General features: G+C 41.2%; 1 protein-coding gene across 4 annotated transcripts in view; it reads right to left on the bottom strand.

The window, feature by feature from the left end:
- Window positions 1-26,595, bottom strand: part of rbm27 (RNA binding motif protein 27) — a 130,651-nt gene extending 104,056 nt beyond the window's left edge. For 3 of the 4 annotated variants that reach the window (XM_072264065.1, XM_072264064.1, XM_072264062.1), the window contains exon 1: window positions 26,124-26,595. In XM_072264065.1, coding sequence (XP_072120166.1) covers window positions 26,124-26,182 — 59 coding nt within the window. In that variant the 5' untranslated portion in view covers window positions 26,183-26,595. The remainder of the gene's footprint in view (window positions 1-26,123) is intronic. The other variant, XM_072264063.1, reaches the window with a different exon arrangement.
- Window positions 26,596-26,810: the final 215 nt, after the last annotated feature.

The following is a 26,810-nucleotide window of genomic DNA, read 5'->3' as shown; positions in this document are numbered from 1 at the left end:
ACCCCCGGGCCCCGGACGGATACTGTACCGATTCGCAGAGAAAGCAGGGGTAGCCGGGAGGCACACCGCACATCTTTAAGAAAAAAGTCGAAATAAACATGCTAATTAATTAGGTGCCGCCTAGCATGTAATTGTCGGCCCAGATCAGTGCCGATGCAATGGAGATCTGTGCAGGAAAACGTTGTAGAGAAGTATTTCTACTTTATATAGGCTGTGTATTTATCATATCATTTCTGCTTTTACTATATGTTACTGTTATTTTAGGTTTTATGTGTTATTTGTCATGATTTGGTAGGTTATTTTTGGGTCTGCAAACGCTCATAAAATTTTCCCATATAAATAAACGGTAATTGCTTCTTGGCTTTACGACATATCCACTTACAAACCGTTTCATAGGAATGCACTACCTTCGGATGGCGGGGGAATCCTGTATTTAATACAACTGCAAAGATTCCTATCTGGGGTACAAAGGATTTTGCTGCAATTACCTGGATAAACTGTAATTACAACACTACTCACAGGAGACCAGGCAAATATCCAGGCAAAGCAGCTCTTCTACTAACCAATGGCCTTCAATAAATTCCTTCTGGAATCTACTAAAATCCTGGAAGCACCTCGCAATGGCCTCTTTGACATTACTCCTCCCCAAAACTTGATCTTTTTATCTCAAAACCATGAAGTACTTGGCTATAATTTGCGCACAGACTATAATTGTTTCAGAAGGCACCTCATCACCAAAGTGGGCAGGAGGGTAGGTAGTCCATGTGGCAGAACAATCCTACTGCCATTTAAGCTGGACTTCTGTGAACCCTCCACAGATGGACCTGAAGTTAACAAAGTCATCTGAATTCTCCTTCACTTTTGAACAGTCATTGGCCAAGGAGTCTCCGGAATCAGTGCTGATGCTCCATTTTCCTAAGAAGTCTTTGAAAACTTCCTGGAATCTTTTCCTCTGTCAACCTAGCATTCTCTTCCCACGATACAGTTCAGAATAGAATGTCTCCTTATATGGTGTTGAGCATACTAAGAACAGGGTGTGTCCATCAGGCCCAAAACCAAGTTGAAAAATGTTTGGGATACTAAATTGAGATAGAACACTGATTTGATCACCTTTTCAGTGAATTTGGAGGAATTAGTGTCAGCAGTATCCTTCTCAAGTAGAAGAGTTCTCGGAAGTATATGGCAAGGCAGAGTTCATCACTTTTTGTTGACTAAATGTCTTGCTAGGTTTGAGATGCCAACCTATGAATGCCCAACACAGGATACAGGAAGCAATCCATGTTTTCCAAGGTCTCATGAACCATTATTGTTGGAAGACAGACAACAACAAAGCCAATCATAGTGCAGACAGGGTCAAGCAATGCCATATCACTGTTCCAACAACTTTTTCTTCTCTTCAAAGCCACACTTTAGCTCCATTGGAGTGCACATGATCCACAAAATTCGGAATTATTCAACCATCCAAACATTCAATGAAATTTGTCAGGGGATGGGCCTTAACTCAACATCAGCATGAAAAGGCCCTTCACCAATCTGCCTTAATAGCACTGCCTCTTATCATTATACCTTATCTTTAAAGGTATAGACAAAGCAGATGGCAACAAAATCAACTTTAAAGAGGTTTGTGGTCCAATATGCTTGTCTGATGCACACTTCAGTTAATTAACTCTTAAATTCAACGTTCAAATTTATTATTAATGTATACCATGAACAACCTTGAGATTTATTTTCTTGCAGGCACTCACAAACAAAGAAACACAATAGAATCCACGAAAAAACACACACAATAAAGAGTGAAAAACATTCAATGTGCAAGAGAGGACAAATCGTGCAGAGCTTAAAAAAGGTAAACAAAAAAAAATACAAAGAATGTGAGCTGCAAAGTCAGTCAGACCTGCGGTGAGTGAACCCCATTCAGGAGCCCAATGGCTACAAGGCAATAACTGCTCCCAAAACTGGCAGCATGGGACCCAACATTCCTGCACATCCTGCCCGATGGTAGTAGTGAGAAGAGGGAGATGGGCCAAACTAAGGGCAGACAATGCAGAACACCAGTTAGTACTCCGCTCTCAGGCCTTGACGCTTTAATCTAGCTCAACAAATTAATTGGCACAGAGCAACAAGGCTGAGCACCGGTTCGTTTTCCGCTCTCGGGCCTCAACACAGCATCCGGCCCCAGCAACTACTGTACCTGCGTTCTCAAGAGTCAAGTTTTCCAAATCCTACAGGAAATTGTAAATTCACTGTTTGTTTAGATGGTTCAAAACTACATTTCTTAAAATATTACAGTCTGTAGACGGCAGTGAACACAGGTCAGAAATACATCTAGTAGTATGCTGTATGTTACTAGGGCCAACTTGCCAGAAGGATAAAACTTCTAAAATCTTACCCACCATCCAGTATACGACCTCTTCTCATTACTACCATCAATGAAGAGGTATAGAAACCCAAGTACTCACAGTCAACATTTTAGGGACAGCTTCTTCCCCTCAACTACCAGACTTCTGAACAGTCCAACAACACTACCTCACTACTTTCTCCTCCTTCTGCACTATAAATACCCTTATTGTAACTTGGGGCATTTTTTTAAAAATGTATTGCACTGAACAGCTGCCACAAAACAACAAATTTCACAACATACAATACTGTGGAAAAGTCTTAGGCACATATATAGTCCTCGGGTTCCTAAGTTTTTTTGCACAGTACTATATTTGTCAGTGTGGGGCAGAGAGAAGGCTTATAAACCTGGTGGGAGCAAAGGATGTTGGAAATGGTGAGGGTGGAGCAACATGGAAGGAGTGTGGGATAGGTAGCAGAGAAGTGCCAGGGACAGCAGTGGTGCAGGGACAGGCACACCCAGCCTTGGGATACCAGGCAAGGTCATTTGATTCCCAACAATTGGTTTGTTGACCTGGTCCCTTCCCACTCTCAGTCCACAATAGAGACCCATATCAGAATCAGGATTATCATCATTCACATGTCATGAAATTTTATTTTATGGCAGCAGTACAGTACAATACATAAAATTATTACAGTACTGTGCAGAAGTCTTAGGCACCTGAGCTACATGTCCAAGACTTTTGCACAATACTGTATGTGATAATAATATTCTGATCAGCATGCATGAATCACGCATTGAAATATCGACATTGTTGTTATTAAATATTCGCAAAGTGCTCACACTTGTATCAGATGAACTGAAGTACCAATAAAACACGTACAAAGTAAACCAACTCAGTTACAAATCCGTATAGAGGAAATAATTAAAATAGATAACTAATGAAATTACTCAAAACCAGCTTAAAAAGTTAAACATTTTAAACCAGCATCAAACATTTCAACAAAATTAAAAGATATGAATACAGCTTAAGAGAGCCATATTTCTTCATGTAAACTGCCTTTCATCCACATTTCAATATTTTTAATCTTAGAATTCAAGATATTACTGTATTTAGAAACAATATGCATGTTCCATCAAAATCTGGGGTAACATACATACTGTTTTTAAATACATTAATTATCTTGTATATTACAGTATACAGAACAGAAATATATATGATTATTCACTATAATACCAAATTCAGATGTGGTGTGATCTTAAAAGCACTGCAAAAAAAAAAAAATCCACTTGACAAAGCAGACTACAATAGCATTAGGCCTTTGCCCCTCTGCTCACTGCCCCCCCCCCACTTGTTTTAAAATCTTTTAGTCTGAAGAAGCTTACATAGGAACATACAGGTACTGAGTTACAAGAAGTTGGACAGGTTAAGTCATTTTCCTTGGAGCACAGAAACCTGAGGGGTGATCTTATAGTGGCATATCAATAGGCTTAGATAGAGTGAATGCATCCTTTTCCCAGGGTTAGGGATACCAAGAACTAAGTTTAAGGTGTGACAGGAAAGATAGAAACCTGGGAGGCAAATGTTTTTTTAATATAAATATACACAAGAGAATGGAGGCGGAATGAAGTGAAGATGGTGCTAAACGACGACTCCTTTGCTTGCATCTTCGGAAACAGCTCTATTTCCGTCTTTAATGTCTTTATTTTTCCTTTTCAGGGTTCTTTTGAAGACCCTGACCTGGAGTTACACGCTGACTTCAGTTCTGTGTGGGAATGGGACCTGTTCTCAGGGTTTCAAGACTGGCCGTTGTTTGGCACGCCAATGATTCGGCCCGAGAGTCCAGCTCGGATTTGGAAGCCTAAGACCTCGGGGCTCTGGAGACGGACGGATCGAGGGTCTGTGTCATGGCAGGAGACCCATGTGTTGTCCAGGGAATCGGAAAATCTACTGCTGTGTGTCCGAAGACCCGAGATCTTTGAGATCTTCAGGCACAGAGCTTGAAAAACAGCAATGTAATGGACTTTTATCATCATAAACCAGCGAGTTGTTTGTTATGTCTCCTTGTTCGCTGGGAAAATGGAGACACCTTCTTCTCCATTATTAAGGAGAGAGAGAGAACCTGTAGTATGTCGAATGCCAGGTGAAACACCAAGTCTTTGGGGTAACTGCAAGTTTGTGTCTTTGCTATTGCTTTGCTCACGTTGAGTGCTTGGTGGTGGTGCTGATGCTTGCTTTTGTTCTGCCCGTGGGGGAGAGGGGTGATTGTTGCTCGCTGCTGCTTACAAGCGGAAGGGAGGGGAGCTTGGCGGGGGGGGGGGGTACTTTGGAGTTCTTACTTTTAACTGTCGTTTATCCTTTGGGGCACTTCTCTGTTTTTGTGGATATTTGCGAAGTAAAAGCATTTCAGGATGCATATTGTATACATTTCTCTGACATTAAATTGGACCTTTGAATGTATATGGAATGAGTTGCCAGATGTAACAATTGAAGCAGGTACAACATTGTACAAAAGACAGTTGGATAGGTACATGGACAGGAAAGGTTTAGAAGGATGTGGGTCAAACCCAAGCAAATGCAAGGAGATTAAATGGGCATTTGGTCAGCATGAAGCAGTTGGGCCAAAGGCTATTTCCATGATGTTTAATTCTGCAGATCAATGACATACTTTTAAAAGTTGTAGTGGAGGCACAAGAGACTGTAGATTCTGGAACCTAAAGCAACAAGCAATCTGCTGGAGGACCACGGCAGGCCAAGCAATATCTGTGGGATGCAAGGAATGGTATCCATTTCAGGTGGAAACCCTGCATCGAAATTCTGATGCAGGGTTTCAACACAAAAGACGTGGTGGCATCTATGTTAATATTTTGAGCCAGTGATATTTCATCATCTCCTATTCATATATCATGATAGGTCATTAAACTCAAACATTTACTCTGTCTCTCTCTCTTTCTAGAGGACTTCCTGACCCATTACTTCCAACATTTCCTGTTTAACTTTATATTTCTAGCATCAACAATTTTTTTGTATTTCAGCTTATATCATTTTTATTTGGTCAAACCTCATTTCCACATTCAGTGCACAAATTTTCCAACTGCAGAAGCTGACGGTTGATATTCTATCTCATCATAAAACCATAAACATGTTACAATTTATATTAATTATATCCACTTATTATAGAAGACCTTTCTGGTGTAGAGGAAATGGGAATTCAAGAATCACTGGCAAAAACACATTTTATCCTTTAATAACGTTATGGATGCTACACAATATTGTTTTCATTGAATTATATTTTCATTATTTATTTTTTGAACTTCACTTACATTGGAATGTTTATTGAAATATTTACAAATTGATCTTCACAAGTCGGAATGGTTACATCTGAGTGATTTTCTTCTTTGAAGGGTATTAATAATTTACATGAATTTCTAGAAGTTTTCTTTGAAGAGATGGTGGTGATAGAGTTAAATTATTGAACAAGTAACAGAGAAGCTATTCAAAAATATAATTTTAAATTCTACCACAGCCAATAATGATATGGAAGTTGAAAGAACCCACACCAATTCTCATTGTGGGATTCAGCAGTGGAAAGGCTGAGCAGATTAAAAGCTAATCTAATTTAACTTCATTCATCAGCAAAAAGTTGTCATCACTGCTCTCAACTGATCATTTACTCATCAGGAACTTACAAGACTTCACCCAGCCTGTTAGAACCACTTGGGTCCCGACCTCAAAACAGCCTGGTCCAGATATGGACCATAGAGCTTAATTGCAATGCAGAGATGACAGAGATTGCTTTAATATCAACACAGCGTTTAACCAAATATACCATGAAGTAGTCTGAGAAAGCAGAATTGTTGGTCACTGTTGGGAAAAACATTCCCATGTTTGGAGTTGGACATGCATAAAAGGAAGATGGTTGTAGCTGTTGGAAATTAATTACCTCAGCCTTATAAATCAATTCCTAATGGCTATGTCCTACTCCCAATTATCTTCAGCTGCTTCATCAATAATCTTCCTAATGTCAGAAACACAAGAAAAAACATTCATTGATGACTGCACCACACTTAATTGCATTTGCATCTCCTTGGTAACTGAAGCAGTCCAGGGCTGTCTCCAAATAAGTCAGAAAGAATTCCAGTCTGGGCAAGTAACCTTTACAAAACGAAAGTACAAAGCAGTGACCATCACCAAAAAGTCAATCAAACAACCTACCCTTGATGTTCAATAGAATTACTACATATTGACTCCCCTCATCTACAACAACACTGATCTGGAATTCAAATTGCACAACCCTGCAAATACAGCAGTTACAAATTGGAGACTGGGTACACTGTAACACATCTCACAACACAGAGTCTTCATACCATCAACAAAGCACAAGTGCTGAAAGGTTGCTACTCCAACAGCACTTAAAAAAACTCCACAGTATTCAGGAGAACATAGCCGATTTAAATGGTCCCCACCTACAGCCCTAAATATTCCTATTCCAGTACTAGTACTGAAGTAGAAAAGCAACAACTCCAAGGAGACACTGCCCTCTGCAGGTTCCTCTCCATCCTACATTAGACAGATACAGCATTGAAACAGACCGTTTGGCCCACCAAGTATCATCCACCTATTTGACTAATCCTACATTATCCCATTTTATTCTCAACATTCTCCTCAACTCTCCACAGATTGTCAATCACCTACACACTAGAGGCAATTTACAGCAGCCAAATAACCTGGTAACCTGCATACTTTTCGGAAGTGGGAGGAAACCAGTATACAGAGGTCCCCCGCTTTTCCAACTTTATGAAACCTCACTGTTATGAAAGACCTACATTAGTTACCTTTTTTTGCTAACAGAAGGTGTTTTCACTGTTACGAACAAAGTCAGCACGCGAAAAAAATCAGCGTGCGCCCCGAACAGCCGCTCTCCCCCGGATTCGGAACGGCATTCTAGCTGGCATTGCTTAAACACGTGTCTGTGAGCAGCTGTCTGCAAGATGAGTTCTAAGGTACTGTATTGGAAAAGCCTGAAAAAGCTCGTAAGGGTGTTACACTTAGCGTAAAACTAGACATAATTGAGCGTTTCGATCGCGGTGAATGAAGTAAGGACAAAGTGAGTTTGACTTGTGAAAGTTGACGAAGATGATGTTGAAGAGGTTTTGGCATCTCAAGACCAAGAACTGATAGATGAAGAGCTGATGCAATTGGAAGAGGAACGGATAACAATCAAAACCGAACGTAGTAGCAAACGGACCGAAGGGAACTGAACGTGAAACAACTGCGCGAAATTTTCGCTGCAATGATTGCAGAAAAGTATGACTTTAATTTCGAAAGGGTACGTTGGTTTAGGGCATATTTGCAAGATGGTTTGAGCCCTTACAAAGAACTGTATGATAGAAAAATGCACGAGGCTAAGCAATCAAGCAAGCCTTCCACATCAGCCACAGCAGACGACGAACCCCGACCTTCGACATTGAGGCAGGCAGAGATAAAAGAAGATGACCTGCCTGCTCTCATGGAAACAGACGTCACCCCAGTGTCCCACCACCCCAACGCCCAGGCTGTGGAGAGATACCGATCCACGGAGAATGCAGTGGCAGCCGGGACGCACCCAGCACATCCTTAAGAAAAAAAGCCAAAATAAACAAGCTAATTAATTACGTGCCACCTGGTATGTAAATGTCGGCCGGCACCTAATTAATTAGCTTGTTTGTTTCTGCTTTTTTTCTTAAAGATGTGCTATATGCGCCCCGGCTACCGCTGTACCCCTGCATGCTTCGCGGATCAGTATCAGTTCGCTGCCCGGAGGTCAGGGGCCACTGCACCACCCCAACCTCTGACGACTCAGCCTAACACACCATCAGTGTGCTCGGTGTCTTCCCGATTCCCGTGATACTACACTGTACATTATTTCTACTTTATATTGGCTGTGTATTTTTACCTGTTGTTTAGTTTGATTTGGCAACTTCATAGCTTAAAGATTACTGAAGAGCACTTGTGTGAGATTTTCACTACGGAGAACAGTGATTGTGGAAAAGTATTTCTACTTTATATAGGCTGTGTATTCATCATATCATTCCTGCTTTTACGATATGTTACTGTTATTTTAGGTTTTATGTATTATTTGGCATGAGTTGGTAGGTTATTTTTGGGTCAGCGAACGCTCACAAATTTTTCCCATATAAATTAATGGTAATCGCTTCTTCACTTTATGACATTCCAGTTTACGAACCGTTTCATAGGAATGCTCTACCTTCAGATGGCGGGGGAAACCTGTATCCAGAAACCCAAATGGATAGAGGGTGAACATGTAAACTGCAGGCAGACAGCACCCTGACTGAACCTGGGTCTCTGGTGCCACAAAACAGCAGCTCTCTTCATGCACCACTATCTTATTGGCTGGCTCAGCTATTTGCAAAAAAAAAGGGGCGGGGGGAACATCCTCGCATGCCGACCTGGAATTCCCTACAGTACTGAGGAAGTACCTAGACTGCAAGGACCGCAATAGATTAAGCTCAACATCATCTTCAAGGGCCACTGGAATGAGCAATAAATGCCAGTGTCGGCAGTGTACCCAAATCCCCGAAAAATCTGAAGTCCGGCATGGGCACCTTTAATGATAGCAGCTTATTTTAATTAAATTCCAGACTAATTTTTTTTTAAGAAACCAGGATTACAAATTATTTCCATTGTGACAATAGTGAACGAAAGAGTTGACCAATATAGTGGAGGTCCACGTAGTAGAGCAGTATGTGGAAGCATCTCCACATGTAATACATTAAAAGTGAAAATTATATCATAAAATATAGTGTGATCTATAACACAAGTCTTTTTGGAAGACTGACCTCCCATCCAACTTGACATTTTTTCCGTTAGCATTGAGGAATCAAATCAAGAATTAGAAACTCAGTTAACAAAGGCACACAAGAACACCTTTGATAAAGTTCTTAAAGAATGGCTGCTGTACAAGCTTAAAGCAAGAGGGCCCATTCCTTTGGGAAAAACCAATAGGTGTCTCTCTAAAAGACAAAATGTGCTAAAAATTTTGCAAAACTTGTAGTTACTTTCCTTTAGAGTGAAAAAAATACCATAGCTAAACTGCGATCAAACTAAAGAAAAGAGAAAGGATCACACTGTGCCTAACAGTTTCAGAAAGTATCATGATAGACCAATGAAACATTTTGGAGCTCAAAAGACATAGATTCAGATTCCATGGCACAGATGATTCAAGAGGATGAAGCCAAATCTGTTAGCATTGTGAATCTGTCAACTAAAAACAAAGGTAAAATGTTAAACCTACACTTTCCAAAAACTTGAAACAGAATTCATCCTGCCACAAAATACACAAGATAGAGATTAGCAGCACTGGCTTAAACTAGTTGCACAAATCCTCAACCTGAGAAACTACAAAGTCCAATTATATTTACTTCTGAAAATCAAAAAGATGTTGTAATCCTGAAACAACAACAAAATGCTGGAGACACTCGATAGATCTTTGGAAAGAAAACTAGATGAAGGAACTCAGACCTGAACTGTTAACTCTGTTTCTCTTAAACATATTTTGCCTGCCCTGCTGTGGGAGAACTTCTGGTAAGACTGTGCTAGTAACCAATGGAACATCTTGCAGACAGCTTACAAAACTACTGGATATTCTTCTTCTAAACATATTTCTTTTTCCTATTCGGAACTATGATCGATTACAGCCTGCAATTTTCCCCTTTTCAGAATGTATTTATGAGCCGACTGAACAATTTGGCACCTCTGCAATCTCTTGAGGGATTTGGCGATTCTGTGTCAATTCCTAATGGCGGAACACAAACCCTTGGGCGGCTCCGTTACTCTGCGCCAATAAAGCATCGAGCAGGATTAAAATTATTAAGGATGAGAGCAGAAAACGAACAGGTCTTCAGCGTAGTCTGTCTGCATTTGACTGATCTGTCTTGCTGCTGTTGACAGTCGGAAGGAGCAGGAGTCTTCGGTCCCATGTCACTGGATTGTGGAGCAGCTGTTGCCTGCGACCACTGGGCTTTTGGATGGGCTTGCCTCAGCGTCCAACATGCTCTGCAGTTGTGGACTCGCTTCAAGGACTCTGCAATTCATGTTCCTTGTGTTTGTTTACTCTTTTTTATACTATTTGCTTGATTTGATTGGGGCACTTCAGCATGAACTAACAACGTAGCTGTGGCCATTGGCACAGCTCTGAGGACTCACTTTTGGGGGCTCTGTAATGTTATTGTTTTTTTTTATTATTTGCATGATTTTGAACATAGAAGTCTACAGCACATTACAGGCTCTTTGGCCCAAAATATTGTGCCGACCATGTAACCTAGTCTACAAACAACCCAGAATTACCCTACTGCATAGCCCTTTATTTTTCTAAGCTCTATGCACCCGAGTCTCTTAAAAGACCCCATTGTATCCACCTCCACCACTGTTACCAGCAGTGCATTCCACATACCAACCACTCTCTGTTCTGTTCTTTTCTTCCCTCCCCCTGCCCCATACATTGGCTGTTTGATGGTCTTTTTGTGTGGGGGTTTTCTTTGAACAGGTTCTATTGTGTTTCATGGTTTTGTGGCTGCCTGCAAAAAGATGAATCTCAGGATTGTATATTTATTAAAAAGTACATCGAACTTCAAATATTCCCAACATTTTGCAACTTTTTGTTTCCCTTCTACTTGCAATCCTATGAATACAGATGTACTTTCCTCAATAGTTTCCTGCAATTCCCATTTTTGTAGCAATAATTTCTTTCCACCAACAGAATAATAAAATTTAATAAATGCAATACTAAAACAAACTTCATTCAAACCAATTATGAAATAAATTGTTATTAAGATGAAACATGATTAAATTCTTTTAAAATTAAAGCATAGCCTTGAAATAGTTCATTAAAATCTCATCTACTTAGTATACAGTAACTCCACAAAAATAATCTTCACCTAATTTAGTTCAGAAAGATTTCAAAGACCAAAGCATGACCAATAGACACAGTCCAGATCGAAAAGATTATTTGATACAGTAATTATTTGCTATATTTCTAAGTTTTGTATACCAATGTCCTAATTAAGATATTATTCTTGGCTGGTTTTACATTTCACAAGGGAGGGAAGAGGAAAGAAGCCCATTGACATTTGTGGATATCTTTCCGATACTATGCCAGATTTTAAGTTCAAAGACAAGCTCTCTTGTATATTTCCAGGTACACACTGCACTTGCATACACATTTACAAAGCCCTTCAGAACAAGTACAAGGATCTTCAGTTTTCAAAGTATATAACCATTTTACTTTTTATTTCTTCACGTCAGTACCTCAGACTAAAAGGCTCTCAATCGCTGGATGTATGAAAATTAGAATCTCTGCCAGATATACTGAAGTGTCATAGAAAAGCATGAACTTTGTGAGAAATACACACGTTAATTTGCTGACTGTAACAATTATACAAATCCTTAAACTCATAAGTGCAAATACAGTCAGTGGCCACTTTATTAGGTACAGATTAAAACCTGCTGTGATCGCCTGCTGCTGTAGGACCTGTTGTAAGTTCAGAGATGTTCTTCCGCACACCACCATTGTAGAGCCATAGAGAAGTACAGCACAGAAACATACCCATTAGCCCATCTGGTCCATGCCAAAACCATTGAAACGGCCTTCTCCCAACAATCTGCACCTGGACAACAGCCCTCCATATCCACGTACCTATCCAAAGTTCTGTTAAAAGTTGAAATCGGGCTCACATACACCACTAATGCTGTCAACTCATTCCACACTCTCACAATCCTCGAAGTGAAGAAGGACGCTCATGTTCCCCTTAAACTTTTCACCTTTCACCCTTAACCCATGACATCTGATTGTAGTCCCACCCAACCTCAGTGGGAAAAGCCTGCTTGCATTTATCCTATCTATACCCCTCAACTTTGTATACCTCTATCAAATCTCCAATCTCCTACATTCTAACCTATTCAATCTTTCCTTACAACTCATGTTCTCAAGATCCAGCAACATCCTTGTAAATTTTCTCCGCACTCTTCCAACCTTGTTTTCATCTTTCCTGTAGGTAGGTGACCAAAACTGCACACAATACTTCAAATTAGGTCTCACCAACACTTTGTACTTCAATATCTCATCTTCTATACTCAATACACTAATTTATGAAGGCCAATGTGCCAAAAGCTTTCTTTATGTGTCCATCTACCTGTGACACCAATTTCAATGAATTATATACCTGCATTACCAGATCCCTTTGTTCTATCGCACTCCTCAGTGCCCTATCATTCACTCTGTACAACCTACCCTAGCTGGTCCTACTGAAATGCAAAATCTCGCACTTGCCATTTTTTAGCTGATGTAGATTCCTCCACAAGGCATGATAGCCTTCCTCACTGTCCACTACACCTCTAACCTTGGCGGCATCTGCAAATTTTCAGATCCAGTTAACCACATTATACTTTATTGTTGCCAAACAATTGGTACTAGAATGTACAATCATCACAGCGATATTTGATTCTGCGCTTCAACACTCCCTGTATTACAAATATTAAATATTAAAGATATTAAAAATAGTTAAAATTAGTAAATATTAAAAATTTAAATTATAAATCATAAATAGAAAATAGAAAAATGGGAAGTAAGATAGTGCAAAAAAAACCGAGAAGCAGGTCCGGATATTTGGAGGGTATGGCCCAGATCTTGGTCAGGATCCCTTCAGCAGTCTTATCACAGTTGGAAAGAAGCTGTTCCCAAATCTGGCCGTACGAGTCTTCAAGCTCCTGAGCCTTCCCCCGGAGGGAAGAGGGACGAAAACTGTGTTGGCTGGGTGGGTCGTGTCCTTGATTATCCTGGCAGCACTGTTCCGACAGCGTGCGGTGTAAAGTGAGTCCACTGACGGAAGATTGGTTTGTGTGATGTGCTGCACCGTGTTCACGATCTTCTGCAGCTTCTTCCGGTCTTGGACAGGACAACTTCCATACCAGGTTGTGATGCAGCCTAGAAGTATGTGTTCTACGGTGCATCTATAAAAATTAGTGAGGGTTTTAGGGGACAAGCCAAATTTCTTTAGCTTTCTCAGGAAGTAAAGGCACTGGTGGGCCTTCTTGCCAGTGAACTCTGCTTGGTTGGACCAAGTCAGGTCATTTGTGATATTGACCCCGAGGAACTTAAAGCTTTTGACCTGTTCCACTTGAGTACCACCGATGTAAATTGGGTTGTGCGGTCCGCTACTCTTTCTGAAGTCAACAACCAATTCCTTCGTCTTCCTGACGTTGAGGGATAGGTTATTGTCTTCACACCATGCCACCAGGTTCTTAATTTTCTCTCTATACTCAAACATCATTACCCGAGATACGGCCTACAATTGTTGTGTCATCAGCAAACTTACATATTGAGTTTGATGGAAACTTGGCTACACAATCATGGGTGTACAGTGGGTACAGCAGGGGGCTGAATACACAGCCTTGTGGGGCACCGGTGCTCAGAGTGATTGTAGAGGACAGCTTGTCCTCTATTTTTACAGCCTGGGACCTGTAGATCTAGATCACTGATATTGATGACAAATAACAAAGACCCAGCACCGATCACTGCAGTATACCACTAGTCACAGGCCTCCAGTCAGAGAAGCAAACCTCTACTACCACTCTCTGGCTTCTCCCACAAAGCCATGGTCTAATTCAATTCACTACCTCATCCTGAATGCTGAGCAACTGAACCTTCTCTGTCAGCCTCCCAAGCGGGACCTTGCCAAGTGCCTTTCTACAGTCCATGTAGACAACATCCACTTTCCGGGTAACCTCCTTGGTAAACTCTGTCAAATTGGTTAGACATGGCCTACCAGACACGAAGCCATGCTGACTATCCTTAATTAGTCCATGTCTATCCAAATACTCATACATCAGGCAGGTCCCTTAGAATACCTTCCACTAACTTTCCCACAACTGAGATCAGACTCACCAGCCTACAATTTCCTGGTTTCTGTTTACAGCCTTTTTTTTTTAAATAGTGAAACAGCATTGGCTATCCTCCAATTATCTGGTTCCTCTCCTGTTGCCGAGTATTGTTTAAAGTACCTCTTCTAGCGCCCCAGCAATTTCTACACTTGCCTCCAGTAGGATCCGAGCGAACACCATGTCAGGCCCTGGGGATTTATCCACCCTGATTTGCCTCAAGGTAGCAAACAACTCTTCCTCTGTAATCTGTATAGGGTCTATGAAGTTGATGCTGCTTTGCCTCACTTCTATAAACCCAGTATCAGTCTCCAGAGTAAATACAGATGCAAAGAATGCATTCCACCTGTTTTGGCTCCACACAGGGATTACCATTCTGGTCTTCCTGAGGACTAATTTTATCCCTAGCAATCCTTTTGCCCTTAGCATATCTGTAGAATCCATTAGGATTCTCTTTCACCTTCATGCTAGAACAACTTCGTGCCTTCTTTTAGCCTTCCTGATTACTTTCTTAAGTGTTCTCTTGCATTTCTTATACTCCATAAGCAGCTCATTTGTTCCTACTTGCCTATGCACCTCTTTTTTTCCCTCTTAACCAGGGCCTCAATAACTCCAGAAAACCAATGTTCCCTACACTTGCCATCTTTATCTTTCATTCTGACAGGCATATACAAGCTTTGTACTCATAAAATTTCATTTTTGAAGGCCTCCCACTTTCAAAGTACACCTTTGCTAGAAAGCATGTTGCCTTCCTGTCAGCTTGAACTAGTATGGCCATTCTTCCCTGACCTATTTCATTCAGAAGGCATTTTCACGCTCAGAATTGCTGCTCACTGGAATTTTTTATTTTGTTTTTCGTGCCATTCTCTGTAAATTCTTGGGACTGTTGTGTGTGAAAATCCCAGGAGATCAGCAGTTTCAGAGATATACAAACAAACCAGCTCTTGTGGCACTAACAATCATCTGATGGTCAAAGTCACTTAGATCACATTCCTTCCCCATTCTGATGTTTGTCTGCCCTCACTCCATCCTCCTGCCACCACACCAGGAAAAGGGTTCATGTCCTCACGTACCAACCCACTAGCCTCCACACCCTGCACATAATTCTCTGTAACTTCCACACTAACGGGATTCCACCACCGAGCACATCTTTCTCTCCATCCATTTTTCACAGGGATCCCTCCCTACTCAACTCCCTTATCCACTCACCCCTCCCCATCGATCTCCCTCCTGATACTTATCCTTGCAAGTGGAACAAGTGCCACATATGTTCCTACACCCCCTCCCCTCACTACCATTCAGGGCCCCAAACAGTCCTTCCATGTGAGGTGACACTTTCACCAATCAACTTTCCAGCTCATTACTTCACCCCCTTCCCCTCCTAGATTCACTTATCACCTTGTACTTCTTCCTCCCCTCCCCCCACATTCCTACACTGACTTCTCACATTCATTCCCACCCGCAGTCCTGATGAGGGGTCTTGGCCCAAAATGTCGACTGTTTACTCTTTTCCATAGATGCTGCCTGGTCTGATGAGTTCCTCTAGCATTTTGTGTGTGTTGCTCTTGACCAGGTCTCCATGCTTTCAGTCAATTGACATTGCGTTGCTGCCACATGATTGGCTGATCAGATATTTGTATTAACAAGCAGATGTACTGGTGTACCTAATAAAGTGGCCAGAGGGTAGAGCAGAATTCCAATGAAACAGATATTCTAGATTCTCAATATAAGTGGGTGCCACAAAATTTTTAAAATTGTCCAGCCAGCAATAATTACAATGTCAGCTCTGCCACATACTACTTATGGAGGATAAAGCCACAGTTTAATCCACATTAACAAGAAAATGTAATAACTTTCCAGCCAACAGAATAACTTACAAGCTTTGAAGAACCCAAGCCAGAAACAGCATCACTGTACACTGTTCTTTCCACCTCCCATACGCACACAAAAGAACCTATTGAACTTTCCATTGCATTGTTAATTAAGGTGCAGAATCAATAGTTTAATTTACTAAAAAGATTTCATTTGTTTTTTTATACCTTCTGATCTTACGAATTATGTACCATTTGCCTCCAAATACAGAAACAAGCAAGATTTAGGAGGCAAGGTACAAAGTGCAAACTGGAATGATTAGTCTTCCCATTCTCCATATGAACATTAAAAGTGCTTTGCTTCCATTTTAATGACTGAGCCTTAAACCATAATATACTACATTCAAACAGAACAACTTTTGCCGTCAGGACAGTTTGGCACAGCCTGCTTCAATGAGCTGCTTGCATTTGCTACTCTCCAAAGTGTGCAGAGATGCAGGTCAAAACAGCAAATTAAAAAACATTCTTTTAGAACTCCCCCCCACCCCCACCCTCCAACTCCACTTAGGTAATGAAGGGCAATTTTTGTTGCCTATACTGGCCACCTTTTATATTAAAACTTAAACCCCAAAAGTGAACCCTGATCAACACAATCCCATACATCTATGACAGCTGGGTAAGCCACGTACCCCACCCCCCTACTCATACATTGGCAAATACAACTGAACATTGTTACTATTAAATCAATAATAAAAATGTGAAAATAATTTAAATAAACAATTCTACACATCAAATGATCGAATACATGTCTGCAACTTGCCCATTTCCTCTCCACTGAGCTGAATGGAGTCACTGAACAAGTAGGCAAAATTCCAAACAAAACTGTACAAAATTGCACTGCAATTGGAATGACAGAAACAAGATGCTGTTTAGAAATTTATTTTCTAATTTATACTTTAGACCTGGTCCTTGCTGCAAAACAAAAATTGCATCACTGCTTATAAAAACATTCTGTACCTAGTCTTTCAGAGCCTTCTTCTGTTCTTCACTTTTTACAAGAGCTGAACTTGACCTCCTCGCAGAAAATTTCACTGAGCGAGCAAGATTTTTAGTTCATAGTTCCTTCCTTAAACACAAGATAAAAGTTCATTCTTGAACTACTCTTTCTTCTATATACGCTGAACAAAATATTCAAGCTTAAATCATCAATGCCTCAAGCACTTTGTAACATTAAGCCTGCAATCAGCTACTAGCACCATCCCCCCACCTCAGTTTTATCATCGTCACAAATGCAAGATTATTTTGATATTTTTTATAGACATCCTTATTAGAACTTATATTAATGCATTCATTTCTATTTGCTATCTAGGGTAACAACCATATAAGTAATTTTTTTGCATATACGGCGTCCATCCTCATTAGCTGCTCAGGGAGATTAGTACCTTGCAGTCATGGATTTAAAATGGTTACCAGGAGAACTAATGGTAACATGATTTTTTCCCTAAAAAACAAGAAACCGCTATAATCTGGTCCTCCACCCAAGAGGACAATGAAATTCCATAAATTCAAAAATCACTAGCATCTTTTACTCATTTCAGCCAATATCATTTTTGACCAGGCAAACATCTATTTCCCATGCCTGAATTCCTGCAAAGGTGCTGAGATAATTTTGAATTGCCTCATTTTGTAGAGATACAAAGTGATTTGCCCAGTACTTCAAGGCAATTAAGTGTCAATAGTCAATGCGGAATGGAAATTGCATAGAAATTTGGGCGACACAAACAATAGTAGATTTTGTTCTCTGAAATACATCATTAAGTAAGTTTTTTACAACAGTTTAGCCACTTCATGGAAATTCTTTACAAGTTCAGTGCTTTCATTTATATATTTGTTGTTTTGTATTGGGGTTGGGGTAAAATATTGGCAGAGTCAGGCAACTGGCTAACAGAAAACAAAGATAATAGGTCATTTTCAGCTTGTCAATCAGTAACCAGTGAGATTCTAGAAGGATCAGTGCTGGGGCCTCATCTATTTACAACATATATCAGTGACTTGGATGAAGGAGCCAAGTCTTCTGTAAAAGAATTTGCTGACAACACAAAGACAAGTTGGTTAGCAAGATGCAAGTGCTTGCAAAGAGACACAGATCAGTAAAATGCACAGGTGAAGATTTAGCAAAATGTAAACAATAGTGGGGCAAAGGTGGTTCACCACTCTGGAGAAAGAAAGAAAGGAAACAATTTAAATGACATGGAACTATGTCATGCTGCATAGGAAATCTGGGAATCCTAATGAATGAAACACAAAGGGACAACATGCAGAGACAGCAATAAGGAAGATGAACAGAGTGTTGGCTTTTAGCGTGAGGGATATGGAATATAAAAGTTGGACAACTTTGATGCAACTTTACACTGCACTGGAGAAATACTTATCTTAGATTATCAAAATTAGGACTGATATACTTGAGCAAGTTGAATCTGAGCGACAGTGTAATTTAAAACAATGAGAGGTGATCTTATCCAAACATACAAGATTTACAATGGCAACACACAAAATGCTGGAGGAACTCAGCAGGCCAGGAGAAAAAAAGCTGAGGAGTAAATTTGAAAGGCAGGTGGGAGGGGAGAGAGAAACACAACGTGATAGGTGAAACCTGAAGGGGGAGGGATGAAGTAAAGAGCTGGGAAGATGACTGATGAAAGGGCTGGAGAAGGGGAGTATGATGGAAGAGGACAGAGGGCCCTGGAAGAAAGAAAAGGGAGAAGGAGCACCAGAGGGAGGCAATGGGTGGGCAAGGAATTAAGGTAAGAAAGAGAAAAGGGGATGGGAATGGTGAAGGAGAGAGAGGGGGCTTACCAGAAGTTCAAGAAATCGATGTTCTTGCCATCAGGTTGGAGGCTACCTAGATGGAATATAAGGTGTTGTTCCTCCAGCCCAAGTGTGGCCTCATCACAACAGCGGAGGAGGCCATGGACGGACATGTCAGAATTGGAAAGGAGAGTGGAGTTAAAATGGATGGCCACTGGGAGACCACACTTTTTCTAGTGGATGGAGTGTGGGTGCTCGGTGAAGCGGTCTCCCAATCTATATCAGTCTCACCAATATACAGGGGGCCACAAAGGGAGCACTGGACACAATATATGACCCCAACAGACTCACAGGTGAAGTGTTATCTCACCTGGAATGAGTGTTTGGAGCCCTGAATGGTAGTGAGGGAGGAGGTGCAGGGGCAGGTGAAGCACTTGTTCTAGACAGTAGACAACTACAGCACAGTACAGGCCCTTCGGCCCTCGATGTTGTGCCAACCCATATATTCCCTTAAAAAAGTACTAAACCCACACTACCCCGTAACCCTCTACTTTTCTTTCATCCCTGTGCCTGTCCAAGAGGCTCCTAAATACCCCTAATGTTTTAGCCTCCACCACCATCCCTGGCAAGTCATTCCAGGCACCCACAACCCTCTATGTAAAAAACTTACCCCTGATTTCTCCCCTAAACTTCCCTCCCTTAACTTTGCACATGTGCCCTCTGGTGTTTGCTATTCGTGCCCTGGGAAACAGGTACTGGCTATCCACCCTATCTATGCCTCTCATAATCTTGTAGACCTCCATCAAGTCCCCTCTCATCCTTCTACACTCCAAAGAGAAAAGTTCCAGCCCTGCTAAGCTTGCCTCATAACAGTTGTTTTTCAATCCAGGCAACATCCTGGTAAATCTCCTCTGCACCCTCTCCATAGCTTCCACATCCTTCCTATAATGAGGTGACCAGAACTGAACACAATACTCTAAGTGTGGTCTCACCAGAGATTTATAGAGTTGCAACATGACTTCTCTACTCTTGAACTCAATCCCCCTATTAATGAAGCTTAGCATCCCATAGCCTTCTTAACTATCCTATCAACCCGTGCAGCAACCTTGAGGGACGTATGGATTTGAACCCCAAGGTCCCTCTGTTCATCCACACTCTTAAGTAGCCAACCATTAGCCCTGTATTCAGCCTTCTGGTTTGTCCTTCCAAAATGCATCACCTCACACTTAGCCCAATTGACCTCCATCTGCCACCTTTCTGCTCAACTCTGCATCCTGTCTATATCCTCTTGTAACCTTCGACAATCTGCTGGGACCCCAGTTGTTTACAATATATATTAATGACTTGGATGAGGGAATTAAATGCAGCATCTCCAAGTTTGCGGATGACACGAAGCTGGGTGGCAGTGTTAGCTGTGAGGAGGATGCTAAGAGGATGCAGAGGGACTTGGATAGGTTGCGTGAGTGGGCAAATTCATGGCAGATGCAATTTAATGTGGGTAAATGTGAAGTTATCCACTTTGGTGGCAAAAATAGGAAAACAGATTATTATCTGAATGGTGGCCGATTAGGAAAAGGGGAGGTGCATCGAGACCTGGGTGTCATTATACACCAGTCGTTGAAAGTGGGCATGCAGTACAACAGGTGGTGAAAAAGGCGAATGGTATGCTGGCATTTATAGCGAGAGGATTCGAGTACAGGAGCAGGGAGGTACTACTGCAGTTGTACAAGGCCTTGGTGAGACCACACCTGGAATATTGTGTGCAGTTTTGGTCCCCTAATCTGAGGAAAGACATCCTTGCCATAGAGGGAGTACAAAGAAGGTTCACCAGATTGATTCCTGGGATGGCAGGACTTTCATATGAAGAAAGACTGGATGAACTGGGCTTGTACTCGTTGGAATTTAGAAGATTGAGGGGGGATCTGATTGAAACGTATAAAATCCTAAAGGGATTGGACAGGCTAGATGCAGGAAGATTGTTCCCGATGTTGGGGAAGTCCAGAATGAGGGGTCACAGTTTGAGGATAAAGGAGAAGCCTTTTAGGACCGAGATTAGGAAAAACTTCTTCACACAGAGAGTGGTGAATCTGTGGAATTCTCTGCCACAGGAAACAGTTGAGGCCAGTTCATTGGCTATATTTAAGAGGGAGTTAGATATGGCCCTTGTGGCTACGGGGATCGGGGGGTATGGAGGGAAGGCTGGGGCAGGGTTCTGAGTTGGATGATCAGCCATGATCATAATAAATGGCAGTGCAGGCTCGAAGGGCCGAATGGCCTACTCCTGCACCTATTTTCTATGTAACCTACAGCTCTATCCACAACTCCTCCAATCTTTGTGTTGTCCACAAAATTACCCATCCATCCTTCCGCCTCTTCATCCAGGTCATTTATAAAACTCACAAAGAGCAGGGGTCCCAGGACAGATCCTTGCCGCACTCCACTAGTCACCGGCCTCCAGGCAGAATACTTTCCTTCCACTACTACCCTCTGCTTTCTTCCTGTAAGCCAATTTTTTATCGAAAAAGCCAAGGTTCCATTGATCCCATGCCTCATGACTTTCTGGATGAGTCTCTCATGGGGGACCTTGTCAAATCCCTTCACAAAGTCATGTTGACTATCCTTGAGTAGACTGTACTTCTCCAAATGCTCGTAGATTCTATCCTTAAGAATCCTTTCCAATAGTTTGCAGACCACCGACGTAAGACTCACTGGTCTATAGTTCCCAAGATTCTCCCTATTACCTTTTTTAAACAAAGGAACTACATTTGCCATTCCGGCACCTCCCCTGCAGCCAAAGAGGATTCAAAGATCATAGCTACTGCTCCAGCAATCTCTCCTCTCACTTCCCACAGCAACCTGGGGTATATCACATCCGGCCCTGGGGACTTGTCAATCTTGATGTTTTTAAGAAGATCCAACACTTCTTCTTCCTTAATCTCCACACTGTCCAGCACACAGACCTGTTCTATTTCGACCTCACCCTGATCAAGGTCCTTTGCACTGGTGAATACTGAACACAGGACCTCCCCAACCTCCTCCGCCCCCAGGAACATGTTGCCTTCTTTATTCTTTAGCTGCCCCACCTTCATTCTTGTCATCCTTCTGTTCTTCACGTACGCATAGAACGCATTGGGGTTCTCCTTAATCCTACATGCCAAGGCCTTCTCATGCCCCCTTCGAGCTCTCCTAAGTTCTTTCTTAAGCTCCTTCCTGGCTACCCTATATTTCTCATGAGCCCCTCCTGCTTCCTACTTCTTATATCTAACATAAGCTTCCTTCTTCCTCTTGACGAGTTGCCTCATGTGTTTCGTCAGCCACGGTTCCCTTTTCCTACCAATTTTTCCTTGTTTCAGTGGGACAAACCTATCCTGAACCCAGCACAAGTGGTCCCTAAACTTCCTCCACATTATTTCTGTGCTTTCACCCTTGTACATCTGTTTCCAATTTACTCTCGCTAGTTCCTGCCTCATCCCTTCATAGTTAGCCCTTCCCCAGTTAAGCACTTTCTCATTTTGTCTGTTTTTATCCTTTTCCATAGCTATGCTGAAGCTATGTTTGGCTTGCAAGGATAAGTGCCAGGAGGGAGATCAGTGGAGAGGGACTAATGGACAAGGGAGTCACACAGGGAGCAATCTCTGCAGAAAGCAGAAAGTGGGCGGGGGGAGTGAATGGTGTGCTTGGTGGTGGGATCCCGTTGGAGGTGACAGAAGTTGTGTAGAATTATGTGCTGGATGCAGAGGATGGCGGGGTGGTAGGTAAGGACAAGAGGAAACCTATCCCTGGTAATATGGCAGGAGGATGGGGTGAGGGCAGCCTGCGTGAAATGGAAGAGATACAGCTGAGGGCAGCGTTGATAGTGGAGGAAGGGAAGCCCTTTTCTTTGAAGGAGGGGGACATATTTTTCTTCAGTTCCGCCAAAGGGTCTCAGCCCAAAACGTCGACCACACTCTTTTCCATTGATGCTGCCTGGTCTGTTGAGCTCCTCCAGCATTTTGTGAGAGTTGCTAGGTTTTCCAGCACCTGAAGATTTTCTATTGTTTGTGCTAAGATTTACAATGGAATTGATTGTCATTCTAACTGGCAATACAGATGCACAGAGACCATTTTTCACAGTGAGGGTTTCTAGAACCTAAGGGCATTGTTTTTGGGCAAGGGTTTGCAAATTTAAGACAAAGATAAGCAAATATTTCTGCTCTCAGAGGGCTACGATTGTCTGAGAATCGCAACCCCACACAACTGTGGAGGCATAGTCATGGAATAAATTCAAGGGAAAAACTGACAAACATCCAAACAATAAAGAAGCCAAAAGGAAGATAGTAAAGTCACTTTGAGGGCAAGATTAGATCAACCATGACTGAAAGGCAGAGCAGGTCTAAAGTGCTGACTAGCCTCTTCCTGCTCAGGTTTCAGATGTTCTTTTAAAGCCACAGTTTTTTCTGGAATATAATTCCTGTAATTAAGCCACGTTAATATAAACCTCACAAACTTTAAACAACAATGAGGAAAACACTGAAAGTACAGCAAAACAAACTTCAGAATAGTATAGATACAAATATACAACAATTCAGAACATTTTCCACATGGAATATTGAGATCCAAGACATACCAGAATTTAGATAGGACGTAACTCTACAACGTTTTCAAAATTGAAATAATTAACAATTAGAATGAGAATGTTTGTAATCCTGAATAGCAGCATGTCCTAATTAAATAATATGGAATATTCAAACTTCACATGCAGGTATAAATACCAAAAAAAAATTCACTTCTGAGCAAAACAGTGATCAAAAAAATTGAATTTACAATTTGAATATTATAAATTCCTTACCTAGTTAACCTTACAAACCTGGAATGGCCTTCTACATATGATAACTGTTGAACAATTTCATCTAGTACCCAATGATTGTGCTTGACCAGAACCTCACTCTCAGTTGGCAATTCCGCAAATAGTCATACAACATAATTCTCACCTTATTCCATCCACACACATTCTATGCAGTGAGGATGACTGAATAGCAATCAGGATATTGCCTAAGCTATATAAAAACAAATTAACCATGACAACACCTGTATCACACTGTCAGAGAGTAAAAATCAAACTTTAGTACAAGTGCACATCTTTTAACCAAAGTCTAATAAAAACGCGTAACTAAAAAGTCAAAAACTACAATTCCCAGTTCAATTTTCCATAAATGTATGGATCAATATTCACCATAAAAAGTAAAGGACAATGGAAAGTACATGAAATTTGTTCTTCCTTTGTGCACTTTAAAGCAAGCCCCCCCCACCCCAGTACCAAGCTATAGCAAGAATTCAACTCATCATCTCCCGATTAGTTGTCCAGTACAAAAAGATATTGTGATGATCACCTCACAGCTTGACAAATTAGGTTTGTAGCTTTGTCATTACATCAAACTCCAATATTGTGTTGAGATATGAAAGTGCCATCAAGGGGCCCAGAAAAATAACTGGAGTTTTGTGTGTCTGTGTGTGCCAGTGTTTGGAGTGGCTTTCACTCAGACTTAGGTGAGATCAGGGTGATTACAAAATCATTTGTATTGTCAAATTACATCCAGTGCCTCTGGTAGCATCCTCCACTTGCACATCTATTCAAGTGCTCCTATGAAAAAGCTGACCTCTTGATACTCTTAAAGATGTCAGTTACCAAAGTCTAAGCTCAAGCATTCCTTCTCTAACTTTATTCAGTCATTTAAGAAATTCCTCATCTTACACATTCTGACTAGGTTGTGCTCATTAACCTCAATCTTTCTCTGCAAGGCAAATTAACTGTTATTGCTTTCTCAAAGTACCTGGGATATATTTACTGTGTTAAATGTATCATACAAAAGCTGCTGTTGTTGAATTTCGAGGTAACATCAAACAATAGGAAAGAAAACTAATTACTGTTGTGGCTCAAAAAACATATACAACATACTAGAGAGACAATTAATATAAAACTAATCATTGAAAATGTGTATTAAGATCTTCATGAACCACAAACACTATTTAACATACAACAGCAGATTTCCTATGGCATTTCCTCAATAAGCTTAACAATATACTGATATAACATTAGAATTTTTGCACAGGTACATAAAATTAGGTGTACAATTCCCTATTTCCATGAATCTGTTCAAGATGCCTCTGCATCATCTATACTTTCAGTAAATAAACAGTCCGGAGTTTATTGGAATTCAGCTGAGAAGGTAAAAGAAGTTAACAGATAAAGGCACGAGGAAATGCCCACCTTCACAATTGGAAAAGTAATGCTCAGATAACTTTTCAGATTGCATATTTCAGTTTGTGTGAGGAAAATACTCTGATAAAAGCAGACACACATTTAATATCATAAATTCATCCAAATATATATTGCACTTAGCCTAATATTTGAAGAGACTATAAGAACTAGTCACACTTTTTGTTGAAATGGCAGTTTTAGAACATCAACACGCCAATAAATAAGTACATCTCAAAAATTTAATCACTCTCCATATGAAGGGAAACAAAAATTTAAGAGACTACAAAATCCCTTTAGTGACAAAATAATTGATTTAATGACATTGGTGACAAAGATGCATGCATGTGTTATTGAAGTGCTCAAACACAGCTACTTAACCAGAAGATGAATAAACAGGCATTGAAGGCCTACCCTGCAGACAATGATTAACAATTACATTCTGTTTATTGCAAAGCTATCAATTCCAGAATATTAATTTTATTCATGGTTTCAATCAGTTCTTCAAATCATATATACAACTTCTAGTTATTATGACCAGAAACCTGCACTTAAAATACACTCCAGAAAAGGAAATGTTAGAAAGCAAAGCGAAAGACACTTAGAAAATCCGAGCAAAGCCAGTTAAATTGATTTATCCATAAATTGAAGAAAGTAAACTGGCTTCTAAGTATAATTTACAAGGCGAGCTCTAATCTTAAGTAGAAAGTTGAAAGAGTTTTGATTCATAGAAGTAATGCAGAATATCTGTTTCCAAGGAGTTAATACATCAGAAGAAAAAGTCTTCAAAGAGATCGCAATAGGCGATATTATTCTCTCTGGTTTTAATCGAGGTAACCAAGCAGAAGAAACGTGTGGCCTTGCAAGCCTGCCTCATGTGGCAGACGCAGGGCCTAAAAAAAAGTACCCACCGCGCCCCCAATCACCGCCCCCTCCCAAAAAAGACTGCACACGCCCCCCAGTATATTTGAATGAGGTGCTTAGAATAATACTCACATAGGGTCCAGTGCCCTTGACAACCAAGATCTGAAAGCGTCCAGATTCTCTATGATCATCTTCCCAAGGTCTCTCACCCAGTCCCAGGTTCACCATCAGAAGCTCAGTCTCAGTGAAAAGTCCACAAGCTACATGACAACAAACCAGAACAGGCCGCAGCGCACCGCGCACCAAACACCGCCACCCACACCAACCGACTGACGGGGCCCAGCTCCAATTACCACGCTCTCTCTGAGAAACAAACCAATCAAACGCAGGACAGGGCGGGACAAATAGCAGGAGCGAGTTAGACTCTAGTCAACGGCCTGTGGAGATGAGCAATCGATCAGTCCAAATTTGGAATTTCTCCCACACTCTATTGAAAACGCTGAACTAACAAAAGAGAAGATTTTTAAAATATATACGACAACATACTAAGCGTTTACTCAGACATGGCTCAGGGAAAAACTAGACTAGGTCACACTGCTCAATCAAACCTGAAAACGTCGTGCAGTCACGTACCTTGGGATAGGCAGCGCTTTTGTCCAATCACAGTGTTTGTTTCGAGTTTTTCTCCTTTTTCATTGGTTGGCTATTCACAAGAAGGTGGGACGTTCGGAAGTAGCTGGACACCTGACGACCGAGCACGACCGATGGAGAACTGTAGAGAAAATTTCAAAAGCATCAAAAGTGGATGTGAAGTTTATT

This window comes from Mobula birostris, chromosome 7, assembly GCF_030028105.1.
Source record: "Mobula birostris isolate sMobBir1 chromosome 7, sMobBir1.hap1, whole genome shotgun sequence".
Lineage (NCBI taxonomy): Eukaryota > Metazoa > Chordata > Chondrichthyes > Myliobatiformes > Myliobatidae > Mobula > Mobula birostris.
Note: the sequence above shows the minus strand (reverse complement) of the source record. Positions and strands in the feature narration are given on the sequence as shown.